Source organism: Kryptolebias marmoratus, linkage group LG2, assembly GCF_001649575.2.
Source record: "Kryptolebias marmoratus isolate JLee-2015 linkage group LG2, ASM164957v2, whole genome shotgun sequence".
NCBI classification, from domain to species: domain Eukaryota; kingdom Metazoa; phylum Chordata; class Actinopteri; order Cyprinodontiformes; family Rivulidae; genus Kryptolebias; species Kryptolebias marmoratus.
In genome coordinates, this window is record NC_051431.1 from 33,270,444 (window position 1) to 33,288,256 (window position 17,813).

Below are 17,813 nucleotides of genomic sequence, written 5' to 3' on the forward strand. Positions count from 1 at the left end.
TTTTGCACAGCTTTTGGCTTTTAAAGACTATGGTCTTAAACTTTTGATCAGCTGAAAAAATCATGTTTGAGTGTAAATGCTGTTTGCAGAAAATTCCCTGCTCAAAAGTTCTTGTCTTTTGCACTGATTTTTTCCTTTAACATTGTGAAGCTCTACTTAGAACCTTCTTAAGATCCAATAGTGCAAAATGCAAATTCTTGCAATTTTTTGACTGGTCTTGAGATTTTGATCAGGAGTGTATATAGTGCCTTTCATTTATCCATCCACACACACAACTCTATAAACACTCTACAAAGCTACCCTGAATAAATCATTCTATGGAGATGAATCAGCATCTTAAACTCCATTTATACACTGATAATCAGTGGGTTCTTGCCCAGGGATACAACACGTGACTGCTGCCAGGAATCAAACCTCCAAGTCTCTCATTGCAGGACGACTGCTTCAACCACTGAACCACAGCTGCCCATGAAACACAAAATTGTTATAACAGACACACAAAACATCTGATCTTCATAAAAATCTACATGTTTGATCACAGTCCAGACTTTCTGACATCTACATGTAAATATACCAGTCAGGTCAGGACTTGGGTTCATCACAGCCATGGTCCAGTTATGGTCCACATGACTACATAACATGATCTAGCTGAAAAGTTTGACTCTGCCCCAGCTCGTCGCCCGGACCCCAGTTGTTGAAACTATTCAAACAGCTCATATATTTTTTATTCCTTACCTGTGCACTGGGTCCAACTGGTTGCCTTGGCGGCGAGTGGATACAACGGTGCGTTCGGGGTCATATGTGTAAGTGGGGGAGGTCAATTCTTAAAGTGTTTCTGCTGAAATGCCCAAACCGGTGCAGTTTGTTGCTCACATAATGTTAATGGTGCCACGTATTGTCCAAAACAAATTTGTAAGGTGAACTTAGTCACTGGCATTAGTTGGTTTACTGCCAGTCACATGCATCTGGTGGATAGAAAGCAACTGAGCAACAATTCTCACAGCACCTACTTTTCCTTTAGGCAACATGAGTGACACGAGCCTCCTTCCTTCTCTGTTAGACTGTCAGTCATGATTCTGTGCCTCTCTTAGCTGAAACCACGCCTCCTATACAAAATCAGGGCCAAAAGTCTGAAACTGAAAAAAACTGATCTCAAAGTAAAAAAATAGATCTGAAAGTGGAAAAAAAGATTTGAAGCTGAAAGAAAAAAAAAAAAAAAAAGCTTTGATCCTAAAAACATAACTGAATTAAATATCAAAATATTGAAAACTGAAAATTATTTAATTCTGGAAATATTTTGAATAAATTACTATTTTAGTTAAACTGAAAAAAAAATCAGCACACTTATTTTTAGTTTGAATACATGATTGAATTTTTCAAGTTTTGGACTAAAACTCAAGCTTTCAATTTCAAGTTTTGTTAATTTGAAAAAAGAAATTTCAATCAAAAAACTAAAACATTTGGCCCCAATTTAGCTCCATAATTTATCATCAGTTTAAAACTGTCAAATAACAGATAACCCACTGACAATAATTGATTTTAAAAAGATTTTTTGTCAAATGGCGTGGTCATGAAGGCATACTTTGATCTTTGTAATATTATTGTAATTTTCACAGAATTCAAAGTGCCCAGGAAAGACTGTTCTCCAAAGCTGAACACATACACAAAATATGGCAAAAGAGATCAACAGCACCCTCTAGAAGTGTTTGAAGAACCCCTTTGTATTTCTTGACTTTATATAAATTGAAACTTGGTACATCTGTTAAGCTAACGAAGGACTACACAACAGAATCTCAAGAATCAATGTCCTGAAACAAGTAGGAAGTTTGCCATTTCAGCAACACAGCTGATTTGAATCAGTGGGTGATTAACAGGCTTCTGCAGAACATGAGGAGGTGATTTAACCTCTGAATCAGGTGTGTTGGAGCAGGGAAACAATTAAAACATGTAGGATAGTGGCCCTCGAGGACCAGGATTGGAGACCACTGCTCTAGAGTCTCTTCAGGTCTTTGATTGGTCTTTTAGTTTCATGACCTTCTAACTTCATATTAAAGTTATATGACCTTTGAACTCAGGGGGATCCAAGTCATTCTGACAAAGAACAAAAATCAAAAACCTACTCAAGGACGAACATTTGTTTCCAATACTTTCTTGAAAATTAAGAAATTTGCCATGTTTTTAAGATTTCTTTTGTCAGCATATTATATAAAGTACAAAATATTTTTTTCAGATATTTTTCCTTTTGTTCCAAATCATCACTTTTTTCTTTTACTTTTTTTTTTTACTGGTTTCTTATGAAAACATTGTACCACAAGTCATCCGAAACAAACAAAAAAAAAAAAACACAACCTCTCAACAAAAATTAAAACACCAACAAAATGTTCTACTTAAATTTACATTTAAAAAAGAAATAAATTTAGGCAGACACTGTAGCTGTGATGCACTCTGATAGGCTTTTGAGAGAGAGTTGTGAAAACTCTCAGGACAGAGTGAAACTTCTGTGTGGTTTTATTATTACTTTCATAACACAGAAACAGATGATTAAACAACTGTGTGGTAAGTGGGGGGAGGGGGGGTTGTTCCCACTGAACGGGACATTCAAATTTATCTCCACCTCACAGCTCAAGTAAGTCTTTTCCTCTCAACTCCAGATGATCAACAAGAGGTTCAAACTTTATTTTCTCAGCTACAAAGTCGACAAATTACATCGAGTTTGGCATTAAGTCCATTCCGTTTTAAATAAATGTGCAATAGCCTCTCTTCCTCTTAGCTCATACCTGCAGCTACAAAATGCTGGGAAAGTTGCTCACAGCCATAGACATGAAATCGTATCCCAAGTGTCCCTGCCTTCTCCCTTGCCTACTGGTGGTGGTTAGAGGGTGCAGTGGTGCTAGTGTAATGGGTGGATGACTGATCGTAGTGTAAGGCACTAGGGAGTCCTTGGACTCAGTGGTGGGCCGTCAGGGCCAGCAAGGCCTTCTCTGCTGGCCTAACATAACCAGAAATTATGATAAAGGTTAATTTAATTTTTAATTTACTTTCCCTAGATATCTAAAAGTATTCATATTCTCTTCATGCCATATTATGCTCCTTCCAGTGCTGTTGTTTTTAGGTTAGAAGTTTTATCCAATCAGAATTCAGCTACCTTATGTTGCCAGGCTGTATGAAATCTACCTGGGCCTTCAGAATCAACAGTGCAGGTGTCTGTGCTGTGAGTGAACAAGCAAATACAGTTGATAGATTGTTGCGATAGCCAATCAGATCACGTGTCAGTAAGGCCCTCTAGCTGGCCTCACGTTGAACGTGACATTTACGCGTCCTGTGATTGGATATGGATGCTTACGAGTTTGAGCCGCGGCAGCGCTGTGCAGATCAACAGAGTCACACCCGGGACTGTTAACGGTTAAAAACTTTTTTAACCCACAATGGCTGAAGGAGAGCAACACGTTGATTTGGTTGCTGATTTACTGGCAAGGCTGTTTTCAAGACAAACTTTTCAAGAGAAGCTAGATCTCGTTAGAGGAGGACGGCCGACCCCGAGCTAGCTAACCTGTTCCAGAATGGATTTTGTGTTGAAATAAGTGTTTTGGGGGACACAGCCATTTTGGTGAGTGCAAACATTTTATTTAGTTTTGACAGTAGCATACCAGATTTCTTTTAATTGCTGATGCGGGTTTGTTGATTTTTAAAATGCGCTGGATAATAGCCCATTTTGTACACAACTGAGGTGATGGAATGCTTAAGTGTGTTTCTAACTACTCTTCAGTCCTGGTGTAATAAATGCTGGCGTAATGAAAGGTATTTATTCACTAAGTTGTACATCACTGAAGGCCTAAGTGTGAAATGCACCGCCCGCCACTGCTTGGACTTGACAAAGTGCTATACAAGTGCAGGTCATTTACCAATGTTGGGAATTGATACCAGCAGGAACAGGTTTACAGGAGCTGCCTTGTTGAATTCTGAAACCACCATCTGTGCACCAGCAATGTGGGGCTTTAACCCTCCTACTCCCAACACAATCATGGAGTTTTCAGCATGAAATAATAAGTTACAGTTAAATGTTTTAGAAAACAAAAACACCAAAAAAAATTACTTGCAATATATATATATATTTTTAGGTGTTTATTTTAGGAACAATGTCTTGTTTGTTTACGTGGAGGGGGTGGATTTAAAACTCGTACTAGAACCATTCGACAGGGAAACCAGTCTTGTTCATGCTTCAACTTCTGGGTCCATGTCAGAGGTCTGTTCATATACAGTCTTTGCTCTCAACAGTTTGAGTGATGCACCATGTGTTCCTAGTGCCTGACGCATTTGTGAACTGCTTCCACACAAACAATTAAAAGTTATGGGGACCTCTCTCCAATGATAATTTCACTAGACAAAATCATGGCAGCCTTTTTAGGGGTTCACAAGACAGTTTTTAAACTCAACAGAAAATATTATGGCTTTTTAGTCCTGCACAAAAAAAGCCAGATCTTGTGGCAGAAGATCTAATTTCACCTCCACATAGTTTGTCACTGATTTAGTAAAGTTATCCACCCCTCAAAACTGGACATAATCAAATGCATATTATGGTCAGTATTGCTGGGTTGCAGATGACGTAGTACCGACGTCACACAATGCAGATGAGGGTCAGGAAGTAAATGCTCCGTGTCATGTACGGTTCTTCCAACCGTTCTAATAGAGAGAAAGCTCAACATTATTTTCATGTTCCGAAGGTAGTTGGTCACAATAGAGTTAATTTTTAAAAAAAAACTTACCAAAAAAAAAAAAAAGACTTGAAAAGTAGGTCAACAATCTACGGCTAAAAACAGGAGGTGCAGAAATTCCCACTGTGACTATTTTCTGTCCAGGACTCATCTCTATAAATTACTCAGTGGGACTTTCATGCTTAAAAAAAACAAAAAACAAAAAAAATGAAGAAAAGGTAAATAAATTAATTAAATATAACCTGCCCAGCCATACAGTCACAGTGAGCTGTGACCATTTCCCCACAAACCATATTTTTAAATGGAGTTTCTGTAGATCTCTGCAAATGGTTGACCTGCATTGTAGAAATATATATAATAATATACATTTGGTCTTTCTTGGCACATAAAACATACCTGCTGTGAACCCGTATGTGTATGTCTCTTTTTATCTATTTATCTTTTTTATCTGCTTATTTGTTTTATCTATTTCCTTTTTACTGTTTTTATCATCTATTGTACAGCACTTTGGCTACCCCTGTGGTTCCTAAAATGTGCTATAGAAATAAAGTTGATTGATAGATATAGTATGAATCAACATTAACATACAACTCCAGCATGAATTTGGGGTTTACAGAAGCTAAATAAATTATTTACAAGCACATAGAAATAACATGGGTTAGCTTGTTGTTAGCGTTAGCATTGTTACCATAGACTAATTACTTAAAATAGCACAACTCACTACTCACCCGGGCAGAAACAAGTAGACAGCCATGCTTCTTTTGGTCCTCAATGGTTGCCCCAAATAAGTGCATGCTTCCAGGCTTTTAAAAGCTTTCATTTGGCTTGTTGTATAATATGAGGTCTGCAGCACCAGATAGTTATGTTGATTACCTCAATGCCTGGTAAATCAAGATGATATGACAAGTCTTTTACTGAGACAATATGGAGCATATCCTAAATAGAAGTGTATTTTTTCGAGATGCCTCATCTGTGCCAGCCCATTTAGGGCATTAGCGTACTCTCTGTGATCCATTTTGCTCAGTTTTGAACCGGAAAAATCCATTTCCTGACCCCCATCGGAATATTGCGCATCATCCGGGTCACATGTCTGCAACCCAGCGATTCAAATTCAGGAACACGCAGGTCAAAATTAACATCAGTTTTGGTTCCAAAGAAGTTACCAAGGCTGAAAATGATTTGTGGAGATCACATGAAGGTATAATTGTGGTACTGTGTCATTGTTAATAATGCTGACATCGAAATCTCATGGTGTTCACAAAAGGCCTTCACTTGAGCTGAAAGGCTAAGTTAACCAACTAACAAATATTTACACAAGTATCTGCTTGCAGGAAGCGAAAAGCTTGTCTTCAGCACAGAAAAACTGGTGGTCCGAGGAGATAAAGGGTATCAAGATCTTTAAAAATGGCACAAACCAAGGAAATGAGGGCCGGTACATGGTGGTGTGAGTTGCACTGACAACAGTCCAAGTTGAAGGCTGTTCAGTGTGATACTGACTGATGTTTTATCTCCGAGCCTACAATTGTTAATTGATTCAGCAATAACTTTAGAGCCAGCATTTAGCTCAATTACATCACAGAACATTGAAGTGATAAAACAGATGTTTAAAATAATGTGTCTAAATAAAATAAAGGGTAATTTGTTATTAAATAAATAATTGGGTTTTCAGCACACACACACACCCCAAAACCTGTATATGGTGTGTTCTAAAGCTCCTGAGGACATACCAACAGGGGTCTCAGAAGAATGTGCCATAGAACAACAGCATAGGGGTAGAAATGAAAAATTGCCATTATTTTTCAGACTCCCTATGTGTGGTACCAAATGTAGACTATGTGGAGCATAAAGAACACAAGAAGATAAACACAGTAATGTAGACAGGAAAGATGGGTGGTTTAAAAGTGAAATGAAGGAAGCCATGTATATCAAATATGAAACACCAACTTTCAACAGCAGAGGTGGCTTCAGGTTCCATCTTTAAAAACCTATAGATCCATAGAAGTTTTTTTATTTTGAACTGCTGATTTTTGCACATACAAATTGCACTGGTTGGAAGAAAAAAATCACAAGAATTTGTGAGAAGATAAATTAACCTGGAGTCTGACAAACTGAGAAAAAAAAACTAACTTCTCATTAAGACTGCCTTGCTTTGTAACAATGTGATAAATTCCCTTTTTGATGTAATATGCTGCTAAACCCAGATTTGGTCCAGAATATGTGCTACAATAATGGAAGTTAAAGGCAAAACAAACAAGAATCCTAACAGGAACATGCAGCCAGTCAGCAAGTGGTCAAATGTCTTCTGTCCATGAGCCTCTGAAATCATACATTTTGTTGGAAGGTTAAAAATATTTTGATTCTGAGCCATATTGTCAGACATCAATCAATCAAATTTTATTTGTATAGCACATTTCAGCAGCAAGGCATTTCAAGGTGCTTTACATAATTAAAAAACAAAATAAAAACAGCATGTGACAATGAATAAACAGTAAGAAAGAGAAAAACATCGAAGACATCAAAACCCCGCACTCTAACCCTAATTTAGCCATAAGCAACTCTAAACAGGTGGGTTTTAAGTTGAGATTTAAAGGCACCCAGTGTTTCAGCTGTTTTACAGTTTTCTGGAAGTTTGTTCCAAATTTGTGGTGCATAGAAACTGAAAGCTGCTTCTCCTCGTTTGGTTCTGGTTCTGGGGATGCAGAGCAGTCCAGAACCAGAAGATCTGAGGGGTCTAGATGGTTGGTACAGCGATAACAGATCTTTAATGTATTGTGGTGCTACACCGTTCAGTGATTTATAAACTAACAACAGTATTTTAAAGTCTATTCTTTGAGCTACAGGGAGCCAGTGTAGGGACTTTAAAACTGGTGTTATGTGCTCTATCTTCCTGGTTTTATCATAGGACCTGCTCATTTGTTTTGTGAAAACTAATGACCCTGACTCTTGAGTCTCATGAACTACAAGTATGCCTTGATAAGATTAGGAAGATGATTTTGCTATTTAAGTTACTAGGATAGCTAGATTATTTTTTTATGGACTCATTTTTATGTAAATCTCAATTACGGCAAAAAACAATCTCACAAGAATTTTGCCTTTGACTTAACCCTTTCTTCACCACGACTGATCGAAGCCATGCCCTCATTACTGAAGACTAGGCACTGATCCATCTTCCACTCCATCCTACCATTACTCACCATTTAGGAGAGAGGAAAAGCTTCAGTGAGTTGAGTAGTGACAGTAATATTAACTGTAAAATAAGGATTAAGAATGGGCCCCATCTGGCCACCCCCTTTAAATATTTTCTGGAGGTGGCCCTGTGTGTGAATGTCAAGAAAGTGCTAGATCAAGTCTTTTGGTTGTTCATAAAACCCTATTGTTGTTTTTTTCAATAAATAAGTGTGGTTACTAACCCCTAAGCCACATCTAAGACTGAAATCTGAAAAAAAAAGGTCAGCCCATAATCAGTGATCAAACTTAAAAAGCATAAAACCTAAACTCATTGTAATCATCAGTTTCTTTACACATGATTAAAGTAAAAAAAAAAAAAGCTACTTAAAAATAAAAATGTAAAAATCGTTCCGTTTGATTTCCCTTCATCTTGATGTGTTTGGTGAAAAAGATGCATGTTCTAAAAGAGTACACACTCAAATGGGGGGGAAAACCAAACCTACTAAACTCATTTAATTACTGAAACCAAAGCCAAAGGATTGGGCCTCCGTCTCACTCCAGCAGCACTAACAGCTCTAAAATTAAGACCTTTCCCATGAACAATGTTTCTTTTAAGCCTCGTAGAGAAAGCTTACTGTGATCTCACAAGCTTAACACTGACTGCAGCATCTGAATCAGGGAAACAGCTGCTGAGTTTTACTGAAGGCAGGAAGACAACTCCAGAAGTCAATGATGAACACAACACTTTTTCCTCACAGCACACAGAGATCAGTGTGATGTAAGAGGCAGATTACAGTGTTTCTCATACCATTACAACTACTAGTATAGGTGAATTGTTGTTATTGTTAATCCACATACTGAATTTCTAGCAGCATAAAAAAAAATCATGAAAACTATTTTTTTAATCTCTCACTGCCAAAGGCAAAAGGAGATAATGTTTGGTGTGTTCATTTGTCTGAAGCACTGGCAAAATATCTCTTGAATCAGTGGACGGATTTTAATAAAACCCCCGGAAAATAATCTGGGAGTACTGCCAGGAAGTACATCTACAACTGAATAACTTTTGGATTCAGCCCAATTCAAGATAGCCACCACAGCTAAGCAACATTGGGAAATAAAAAAGGCTATAACTTAGATACTAGCACACCAAATTTAACTCCGTATCTGTGAAATTGGCTGAGCATCATGCCCAAAACATACTCAAGAGTGCCAACAGATCACACTGCCAGGTCTTAACACAAGGCGATTTAAGTTTAAAACTCTGGCATGATAGGTAGTGGGCAATATGCATTCCTTCAAGGAATGTTAGGCCTTTTGTTATTTACTTTTTTAAAACCTCATTAAATAATCTGTTGTTAAGACCCATTGACAGTGTTTTTCCACATAAGGTTCTACATATTCAAACAAACAATATATGAATAGTTTTAACTTACACGGACCAAAATCACAAATACTGGCTCTCCAAAGCCAGTGAGGGCAGAGCATTTTGGTTTCCTGTGGTACTCCTCACAGGCCACACAAACTGAAAACCATCTGTCAGTGTGAGCTGCTCAGACATTTGTTTAATGATTAACCGTTTAGTTTTTAGGCAGAAAGGCGGGGCAGTGGTTAGTGCTGTCTCTTCACAACAAGGTCATAGAAAGGCTCAGGTGAACCTTTCTGTGTCCCATTACATGGTCTCCCAACCCATGAGTGGGGTTTCCTCTCCCAGAACAAAAAACATGCATGTTAGGTTCTTTGTTAGCTCTAAAACAAAACAAAAAAATAAATCGGACCCTAATGTGAGTGAGAATGGTTGTTTGTCTCCGTGTGTCCCTGTAATGGACTCGTGACCTGTCCAGGGTGTCCCCCACCTCTTGCACAGTGACTGCTGATAATAGACACCAGCTTCCCACAACACAGAAAGGAAAATTGGGTAAAGAAAATGAATAGATGGATGGACATTGAGTTTTAAAACCAAGGAAATACTGTACAACAGAAATGAGATCCTCAAATAATAAAATCAACCCCCACCTCCCACACACACTGAATAGAGGGGGAGAGGAGAAGGAATAAATTATGCGATTGTGTCATGGTTTTGATGTTTTTGTTTAGTTTTCTAGTTCTTGTTCTGCTTTGTTTATCTTAAGTTGTGTTCATGTCTTGTCACTTTCACCTCCCCCAGTAACCTGCCACGCCTCCTTCTTCCATACCTTGCCATTCTGTTGCATTCCAGTCTTTCATGCCACACCCACGTTACCATGACAACTCAATCACTGCCATCATTCTCACCTGTTTGCAATCACTCACCTGTATCCATTTTCCTCCTGATCCTCAGTCTTTAAATACCGGTCTTTGTTCTTCAATCTCTACTGGGAGTACTACTGGGTCATTTCGTTCCGTTTGTCTGCTTGTCTTACCATGCCATGTCGCTTGTTTTTGCATTTTTATTTGTATTGCTGCCTTGTCAGGGTTCTTTGTTAGCTCCTTTATCTTGTTAGTTTATTTTAGTGAATAAATTAGTTTCCTTTAAAACTATGAGTCTGCGTACTGGGTTCGCCTCCACGTTCTCCCCTTTTGACAGATTGTTCCACTATAGAAAAAAATTAATGTCATCAGCAATTCTAAGTAAGGTCTCCCAGGGAAAATAAAAATTTAGAAAACATTAGCAAAGGCATCGTTTGAAGTTTGATTTTTGGTGCATAAATCTTTTTGCGTTTCTTCTGTGAGGAGAAATGTAAACAAGAGAAACTGGTTGGAAGAAGCCCGTCTTATTTTAAAGACATCTTACAGAGTTCTGACAACTACTTATCTTGAAGGTCACCACTACACATTCCTGTTGATGCTGAAAAGTGCTGCTTTGAAACTCACTGCTGTACTACCTATATTTATTATAAGTTACAGAGAATCTGTTTAAAGTGTTGTTCTGTCTAATAGTTACCTTGTCAGTCAAAGTGCGGAAAAAGAGGCAAAAGTCTTCCTCCCGTCTCGGCTATTGCCTAGCCAAAGAAGTGCCAGTGTTTTGTTCTTCTGCTTTATGAAACAACTCTTTCTCAAAAACAGTATACTACTGTAAAAGAAGAATTTTAGTGAGTATTAAAAAAACAAACAAACTACACATTAGCATGACAGGTTTTAGTTTGTCATTTTTGGAACCGAACCGGACTGTATTTGCTGATAGTGCTAAGGCTGCAAATGTGTCTGTAATCTGCCATTAATGACTGGTATGTTGGCACTCACGAAGGAAGAAGTGGTGAGAGGAGCTTGAGTGAGTTTATTGCCTTAAAGCAGAACAACTAAGGAAGCATTAAAGACAAGGTAGAATATTCCAACTAAATAAACAGATATTCTTACTATTCTACCAGAATCTGAGGTTTGATAACTGGTCAAAGCCTCATTCCCAGCACCCTGTAGCAAACTTTTACAAGAAGGCTGAGAAGTGTGATCTCAATAGTTCCTTTTTTTTTTTACCACCCAAGTCTGTCACTCCACAGGTGTTGTCCCAGTCCTCCATGCAATATTAAAGATGTGTCAACCATGACAACTCCACAAAATCAAGAGCCTTCAACATCTCAGGCACATTTCTCCACTCCTTGTATCTTGCTGCAGTAATAGACTCACCTTCCTCCAAGTCCCAAGACTCTGCCTTTTCAAGGATGGGCATGGTGACTGGATTAGAGAGCTCCTCAAAATGTCCTTATTTACCATCCTACAATATCCTGCAATTCTACCCAAACCAAGCACAGCCTGTGGTGGGGTCTGCTTTCCTTTTCTCAATCAAACATTTTCCAGAACCTCCTTTTGAGGCCAACCAAAAGTCCTTATCCATAGCCTCTCTAAATTCCTCCTAAGCCTGAGTTTTTGCTTCCACAACCACAGAAGCTGCAGTCCTTCTGGCCACCCTGTACCCGTCAGCTGCTTCAGGAGTCCTCTGGGGCAACCAGCCCCTAAGGCCACCAAAGGGTTGCCACTGTTACAAGTACCAACTACCTTCTGGGCACAGCTCCTGGAAGCTGCATCTGAAACTCTCCAGGTGGTTTCTGATGAAGATCTCATGGACAGGGCCTGTTTACTCTAAAGCGGCTGTGATGAGAGTCAGCTCCTCCACTCAACGAAGGTAGCTCATTTCAGCTGTTTGGATCCAGGCTCTTGATCTTGTGACCATAGGTGTGGGTTGGAACATGGACAGACCAGTACATTTAAAGCTGTACCTTTTGGCTCATCTCCTTTTTTACCCACCACAGGCTAGTGCAACAACCTCATACTGTAACCACATATGAGGCCTGAATCTGTTGATCCAACTCCTGCTTCATTCTACCATCATTTGTGATCAAGACTCCCTGATACTTGAACTCCTTTGCTTAAAGCTGACCTGGAGGAAGCATTCCACCTTTTTCCAGTTGAGAACCATGGCATCAGCCTTAAAGATGGGGTAAGGAGCTCCATCATCCAGGGGGAGGTCAGAGTAATGGTAACTGGTCCACAACTTGTATAGCACCTTATTTACCTCTCCAGGTTCTGCGAAGCACTTGACAGTTTCTCGTTCACCCAGTCATACACACAGCTATATACAGCACTGTTTTATATTCTCATTCATATACTGATAAGGACATAGGTGGGTAGTGGGGGTACAGAGTCCTGCACAATGACCTTTTGGGTTAATAATTAAAAGGTCTCATTCCTTGAAAAAAAAATATATATATCACCCCCTCTCAAAGCATCTGTCTTTTCTGTCCAAAAATAGTGATAAAAAATTATAATACTTAATGTAATAATAGTTACAATTAAATGTGAAATAATAAAGAAAGCCATTTATGTCAAACAAGAAAAAACAAACAGAAGCAGGTATCAGATTTCAGCTTTCCAAAACTTATAATGGAGCATTAAGGCTGATACAAAGTCATTTTCACTTTAATCAACACCTTCATGCAAGAGAACAAAACATCTTTCTGTGAGCCAGGCCAACAAAGACCCTAATGAACCTCAGGAGGGAGGGGAGTGAATTTAATTTTCATGAGAGTTTAGCTCACATGCTAAGCTATTTCCATACCAAATATTAGCTCAATATCTGCAAAACTGGATGGGCATTTTTTTTTTTCCCCTTGTCATTTTGTATTTGCTAAGATTGCTTTGCTGTTTTCATCTTGAAAATGTTCATTCAATGATTACTTTTTGAAAGTTTCATTAGAATCTGTTTACAAATTCATGAGATATTTTGCAAACAATACAGGCAAATGCCCCCCCCCCACACACACACACGTCTCTGGCCACTCCTCACTTCATCCCCAGTTTACAGCGCTGAGTCTACGTCTCCTAATTATTTTCTATAGTATTCAAGTCCAAAGTTAGCTTGACCAATACTCAGAATGATCACAAATTCTGGAAAGTTCAATCAAAGATCAAACAATTTCCTCTGTCTATTTGTTTTTCCATCAAGAAATATCAGATTTTATATTGAAAATTAATTCAGGAAGTGAAAGTTTTAAAATTTCTTCATAAACTTTTTTTGATACACCAAAATAAATCTGATCTCCACTACACTTTTGTACAAGCTTGTGTGCCTACCCTGAAATCAATGCCCACGGTGGAAATGAAACTCCCAGCAAGAAAGGCTCCATCCTTGAAGCGAACCAGCAGACAAGTCTTCCCCACACCTGAATCTCCCACCAGCATCACCTAAAGCAGACACATGGAAAAGAGAAGTGGTAATTCCGGTAAGAAGGTTTAACAAATGTTAATTTAGTCTAAGAGGGGAACAGACTGCTTCACACATTTCATCTTAAACCAAAAACAATCCTTTGACTGAAATTTTTTCTACATTTAATCATACGATCACCATTCAAGAGTTTTTTGGGTGTGTAGCAGTCACTTCCCAAAAGTTTTTATGTATAGAGAATTATGCCGTGTACACGTCTTTCATAAAAGTACACAGTACAGTGTTCTCCAATAAAGCAGTTTTCAATGTATAAGACCTATAAGATCTAAAACATGCAGGATAAGAGGCCCTTTAGGACCAGGATTGGACACCAAATAATATACTGTTGCCATTAACAAAAAGAAAATGACCGTCTGAATGGAGATGGAACCCTGAACACCCACATAGGTGGATATGCACACCATTGTCCCCACAAAGAAACCTAACAGACACTCAGTCTTCTGTGTTTGTTTTAATGTTACAGCTCCAACTCTCATCCTTTATCCAGGCTTCAGATCAGCAAAAGAGAAACTAAAGGTTTTTTTAGTGAAGCAATTTCAGACAAAAAAATAATTTTACACCCCACACACCTACCAAATGCTGTTCTCCTGTAGCCTCTTTTGAGGATAACAATGAAACACACCAAAACCCGAAAATCCACCTTTAAGTCCTCACACGAGATCGGAGAGATGCACGGAGTCAGGGAGTCAAGAAGACAGCTGAAGAGTTCACTTTAAAGTTCAAGCAAGATTTATTTACTTTTAGCGCTAAAAGGAGACGCTTACCAGAGTTCAGAGCTCAGCCTACGTCTGAAAAACAACTTCTCGTTCGATGTATTTTCTATCAGTTCTTGACCCCACCCTGGACGGTGTCTTCTCCAGTAATCTTCCATCCCTAATATGGAGTTGTGTATCGGCATTCTGCATCCAGGCGGATCACACTCCCGAACTACACAGACCGCACTCCCTTCCGGGTCTCCTGGAGTTCCTGGGGTCATCTCATCACGTGTTCTACACAACCTGCTGTTTACCCTGTACATCAGTTCTAGGCTCTGAACTCTGGCAAAATACAAACTTCAGGGCTTTACATTTTACATCACTTCACACCTCTCACATAGGCCGTTTAAGAAATGATTTGAGTTTCCTCAAAAATAATAAAAAAATTTTTGTTAAATTTCCCTTACAAGCTTCAGTAAACATACTGATTTGGAAAAAAAGTGTTTTCACTGTAGAAAGATTCCTTTAAAAATTCAATTCTCGGAATATTTTGAGAGTGAGAGAGACAAAGGGTTTTAAAACAGTTTATTCTTTAAATCATACTTTGATTTATGAGCTTGTAAAGAATACTTTTTATTTGTCTTTTTTTAAAAAATAATCATCTCTAATGAACAACAACAACAACCACCTCATTAGGATCACTTATGTACCAGACACATACCCTTAAAATATAGGGACATGCCCGGTTTGTATCATTAGTTATACCCCCCAAAAAAATAAAAATTAAGAAAACCACACCCTCAACTGTCTGGTTGTTGAACTGACTGCAACATTACACACAGATGAGAAAGTGAGATATTTAGACACATTACTGCTCCTATGGAAAAAAATGGACTTCTCTGCACGCCATACCCCATAATGACAAGAGAGAGATAGTCACCGTCCTTGCGTGACGCTCAAAACGTATCATGTTTTCACTGATCATTTTTCAGCTTCATTGGAGTCCATCTCTGGTAAATTCAGCTAATTGGACATGATTTAGAAAAGGCAAACACCTGCAGCATTAAAGGTCCCAGTGAGCTCCGTGATCTACATCTGTAAATGGAAGTTGTTTGGAACCACCAGGACTCTTTGTGTGCCCTGGCCAATCATAGCAGATTTTCATTTCTTAAATTCTTTTATGGTTTTGTGTCTCACCCCATGATTTTCAGTGGCCTGCACATGACATCCCCATTTATAAATTAAACAAAAAAAAGAAATTCTGGAGGTGTCACTGACATCGTGTTTAAACGGTTTTGTGAATGACCCTCCGCTACTACCACACCAAATTTTAGCTCAGTATCTGTTAAACTGACTGAGTTAGAGCCATTTTTGGGTTGATTAGCTGCGGTGGTCATTTTGAATTTTATTACAAACAATCAGGTGTAGACACATCTAATAATTTGTTTAATTAAAGTGCAAATAAAATCTGTCTGTTAGCAAAATATCTGAAACACTAAACTATGTTGACGCCGACAGTTCGTGCTCAAGTTTTAAGCGAAGGTGCCTGGAGGAGGATTTTCAGTAACCACCACACATTTACAACTTAAGATCTGTAAACTTGGCCATTTTAGATGTTTCTTAGATCATTTGGCTGTGGTGGCCATCTTGAATAGAGTTTGCTCTAAATGTTAATCAGTTGTAAATGTCCAATAATTATAGGGAATTCTAGGGATCCGTCTGAACTACGACCACACACAATGTTAACTCAGTATCTGTTCAACTGACTTGAGTTGTAATTTCTTGTGTTTAGAAGGTCAGCTGGCTGTTGTGGCCATCTTTAAACGGGTTGACTCTAAATGGCTTATGTGGAATTAGTCAAAACCAAGCCTTCACTTAAACAGCATTTAATCATAAGAAGAGCAGCAGTTCTACATATAATCTAAATGTTGTGGAATATAAGGCCTTGTATTTATTCTCCCAGGCTTTATTTAACATTTGATTATTATATCTTAATCTGATTTGTGTTTATCGCCATTTTATATTTAGTCACCATTTTAAAACCTTTAACAAGTAGTTGTTAGTTTATCTGGAAAGAGAGGTATGTGTTAGAAGCTCTGGATTTGAGCCAGAGTGCCAGGCACGAAGGGGAAGAAGTTGCCCTTTGACCTCCAGAGAAGAGGGACATCCTCTGAAGGAGGGGAGGGGACCTAAGCATTAAAACCAGAGAACATCCTTTGTTTCCTCAGACAATCTTTGGGGTGCTTTGCTGACACTTTGAGGTGATGTGTTTTCCCACATTTTATTTGAGGATTGTCTCCCAAATGCATTTGGTTTTAATAACTGGTGTTTTCTCTCTGCTTTTGGTAAAATAAATCTTTAAACTTAAGGTTTTGTCTCCTTCCGGTCTCTTTCCATCAACCAACTCGGGTGAGGTGAAGGAGGAGGAATGCAGGTGAAAATCCTTACCTCAACACTTATCAGTTATGTACAGCCACTGATTACTTTATGAGAGTTCATTTAGTCCGTCCAGTGGATCCTGAGCCATTTTGCCAACAGACATGCACACATGGCAACTTTTGGCAGCCTCCACCCGCCCCCACCAGGACTCTTTAAGGTTAAAGAAATAACAAGGGCAAAGTGAGCCCAGCTGAAGTTTACTTTAGTTTCATTTCCACCTGTTTTCTGCTAAGGGGTAGCAGCTCGAGCGTGTCGGACTCACCTTGAAGGTGACGTCATGAAACTCCCCGCTGCAGCTGCAGCTGATGGCCGGTCTGCTCGGGTAAACCAGTCCGGAGGACGGTGCTGCCTTCACGGTCCGCCCGCTGCAGCTACGGGTCCCTTTCGCTGCTTTCTTCCTGGACATGGCTCCGCTTCGCTTCGCTTCAAACAGAGGGGAGAAGAGTGAGAGCTCCACACATGTGTGTCTGAGTCCTGGCTGTGCGTAAAGAGTCAGTCGGCTCGGTTCGGTTCGGAGGAGGAGCTGCTGATGAAGCCCGGAGCTCCGGTCCTCCCCGCCTCTCTGCAGCTCACGCTAAGCCGTAGGTTACCAAGGGAAAATTCAATCAAGTGATTAGTTAAAAAACTAGACAGAGTATTAGGGCCACGCAAATAAATAAATAACGACAATCAAGTCAATATTACGAGAATAAAGTCGTGTCGGGTTTGGTGATTCATTGTGAGCTCCAAGAAAACCAATTTATTCTAAACAAGAAAACAGAAACAAAAGGCTGACTGGCAGCAACGAAAAACTAAATAACACAATCTCACAAAGATCCAGAGTAGCTAAGATATGAGGGCGAGACACGAGGAAATCCAGACAGCACATGAAGATAGGAAAACGAGCATGTTGTAAAAAGTGCAGGTAATTAGGAGAAGTGGGCACAGGTGAGCGATTACTAACTCAGGGCAGGTGAAGACTGGCTGGCAGGCAAACCAGAGGTAAGCTGAAGACAAGTGAAGATGACAAGAATACAAAAGACAGAACTAAACATGAAGACAATCCTACGGAAGCGCATTGCTATCACGCAGGGGGAAAAAAATTGAATGCTATCACGTTAAAAC

The 17,813-nt window shown here is 39.1% G+C and overlaps 1 protein-coding gene across 3 annotated transcripts in view; it reads right to left on the reverse strand.

The window, feature by feature from the left end:
* The window catches only part of LOC108249935 (ras-related protein Rab-26), a 115,349-nt gene extending 97,905 nt beyond the window's left edge, over positions 1-17,444 (reverse strand). Inside the window, exons 1-2 of one of the 3 annotated variants that reach the window (XM_025002376.2) lie at positions 16,972-17,419; positions 13,425-13,535 (exon numbers count right to left, since the gene is read on the reverse strand). In XM_025002376.2, coding sequence (XP_024858144.1) covers positions 13,425-13,535; positions 16,972-17,115 — 255 coding nt within the window. In that variant the 5' untranslated portion in view covers positions 17,116-17,419. Of the gene's footprint in view, positions 1-13,424; positions 13,536-16,971 lie in introns of all 3 variants that reach the window. The other 2 variants (XM_017439606.3, XM_025002377.2) reach the window with 2 other exon arrangements.
* Positions 17,445-17,813: the final 369 nt, after the last annotated feature.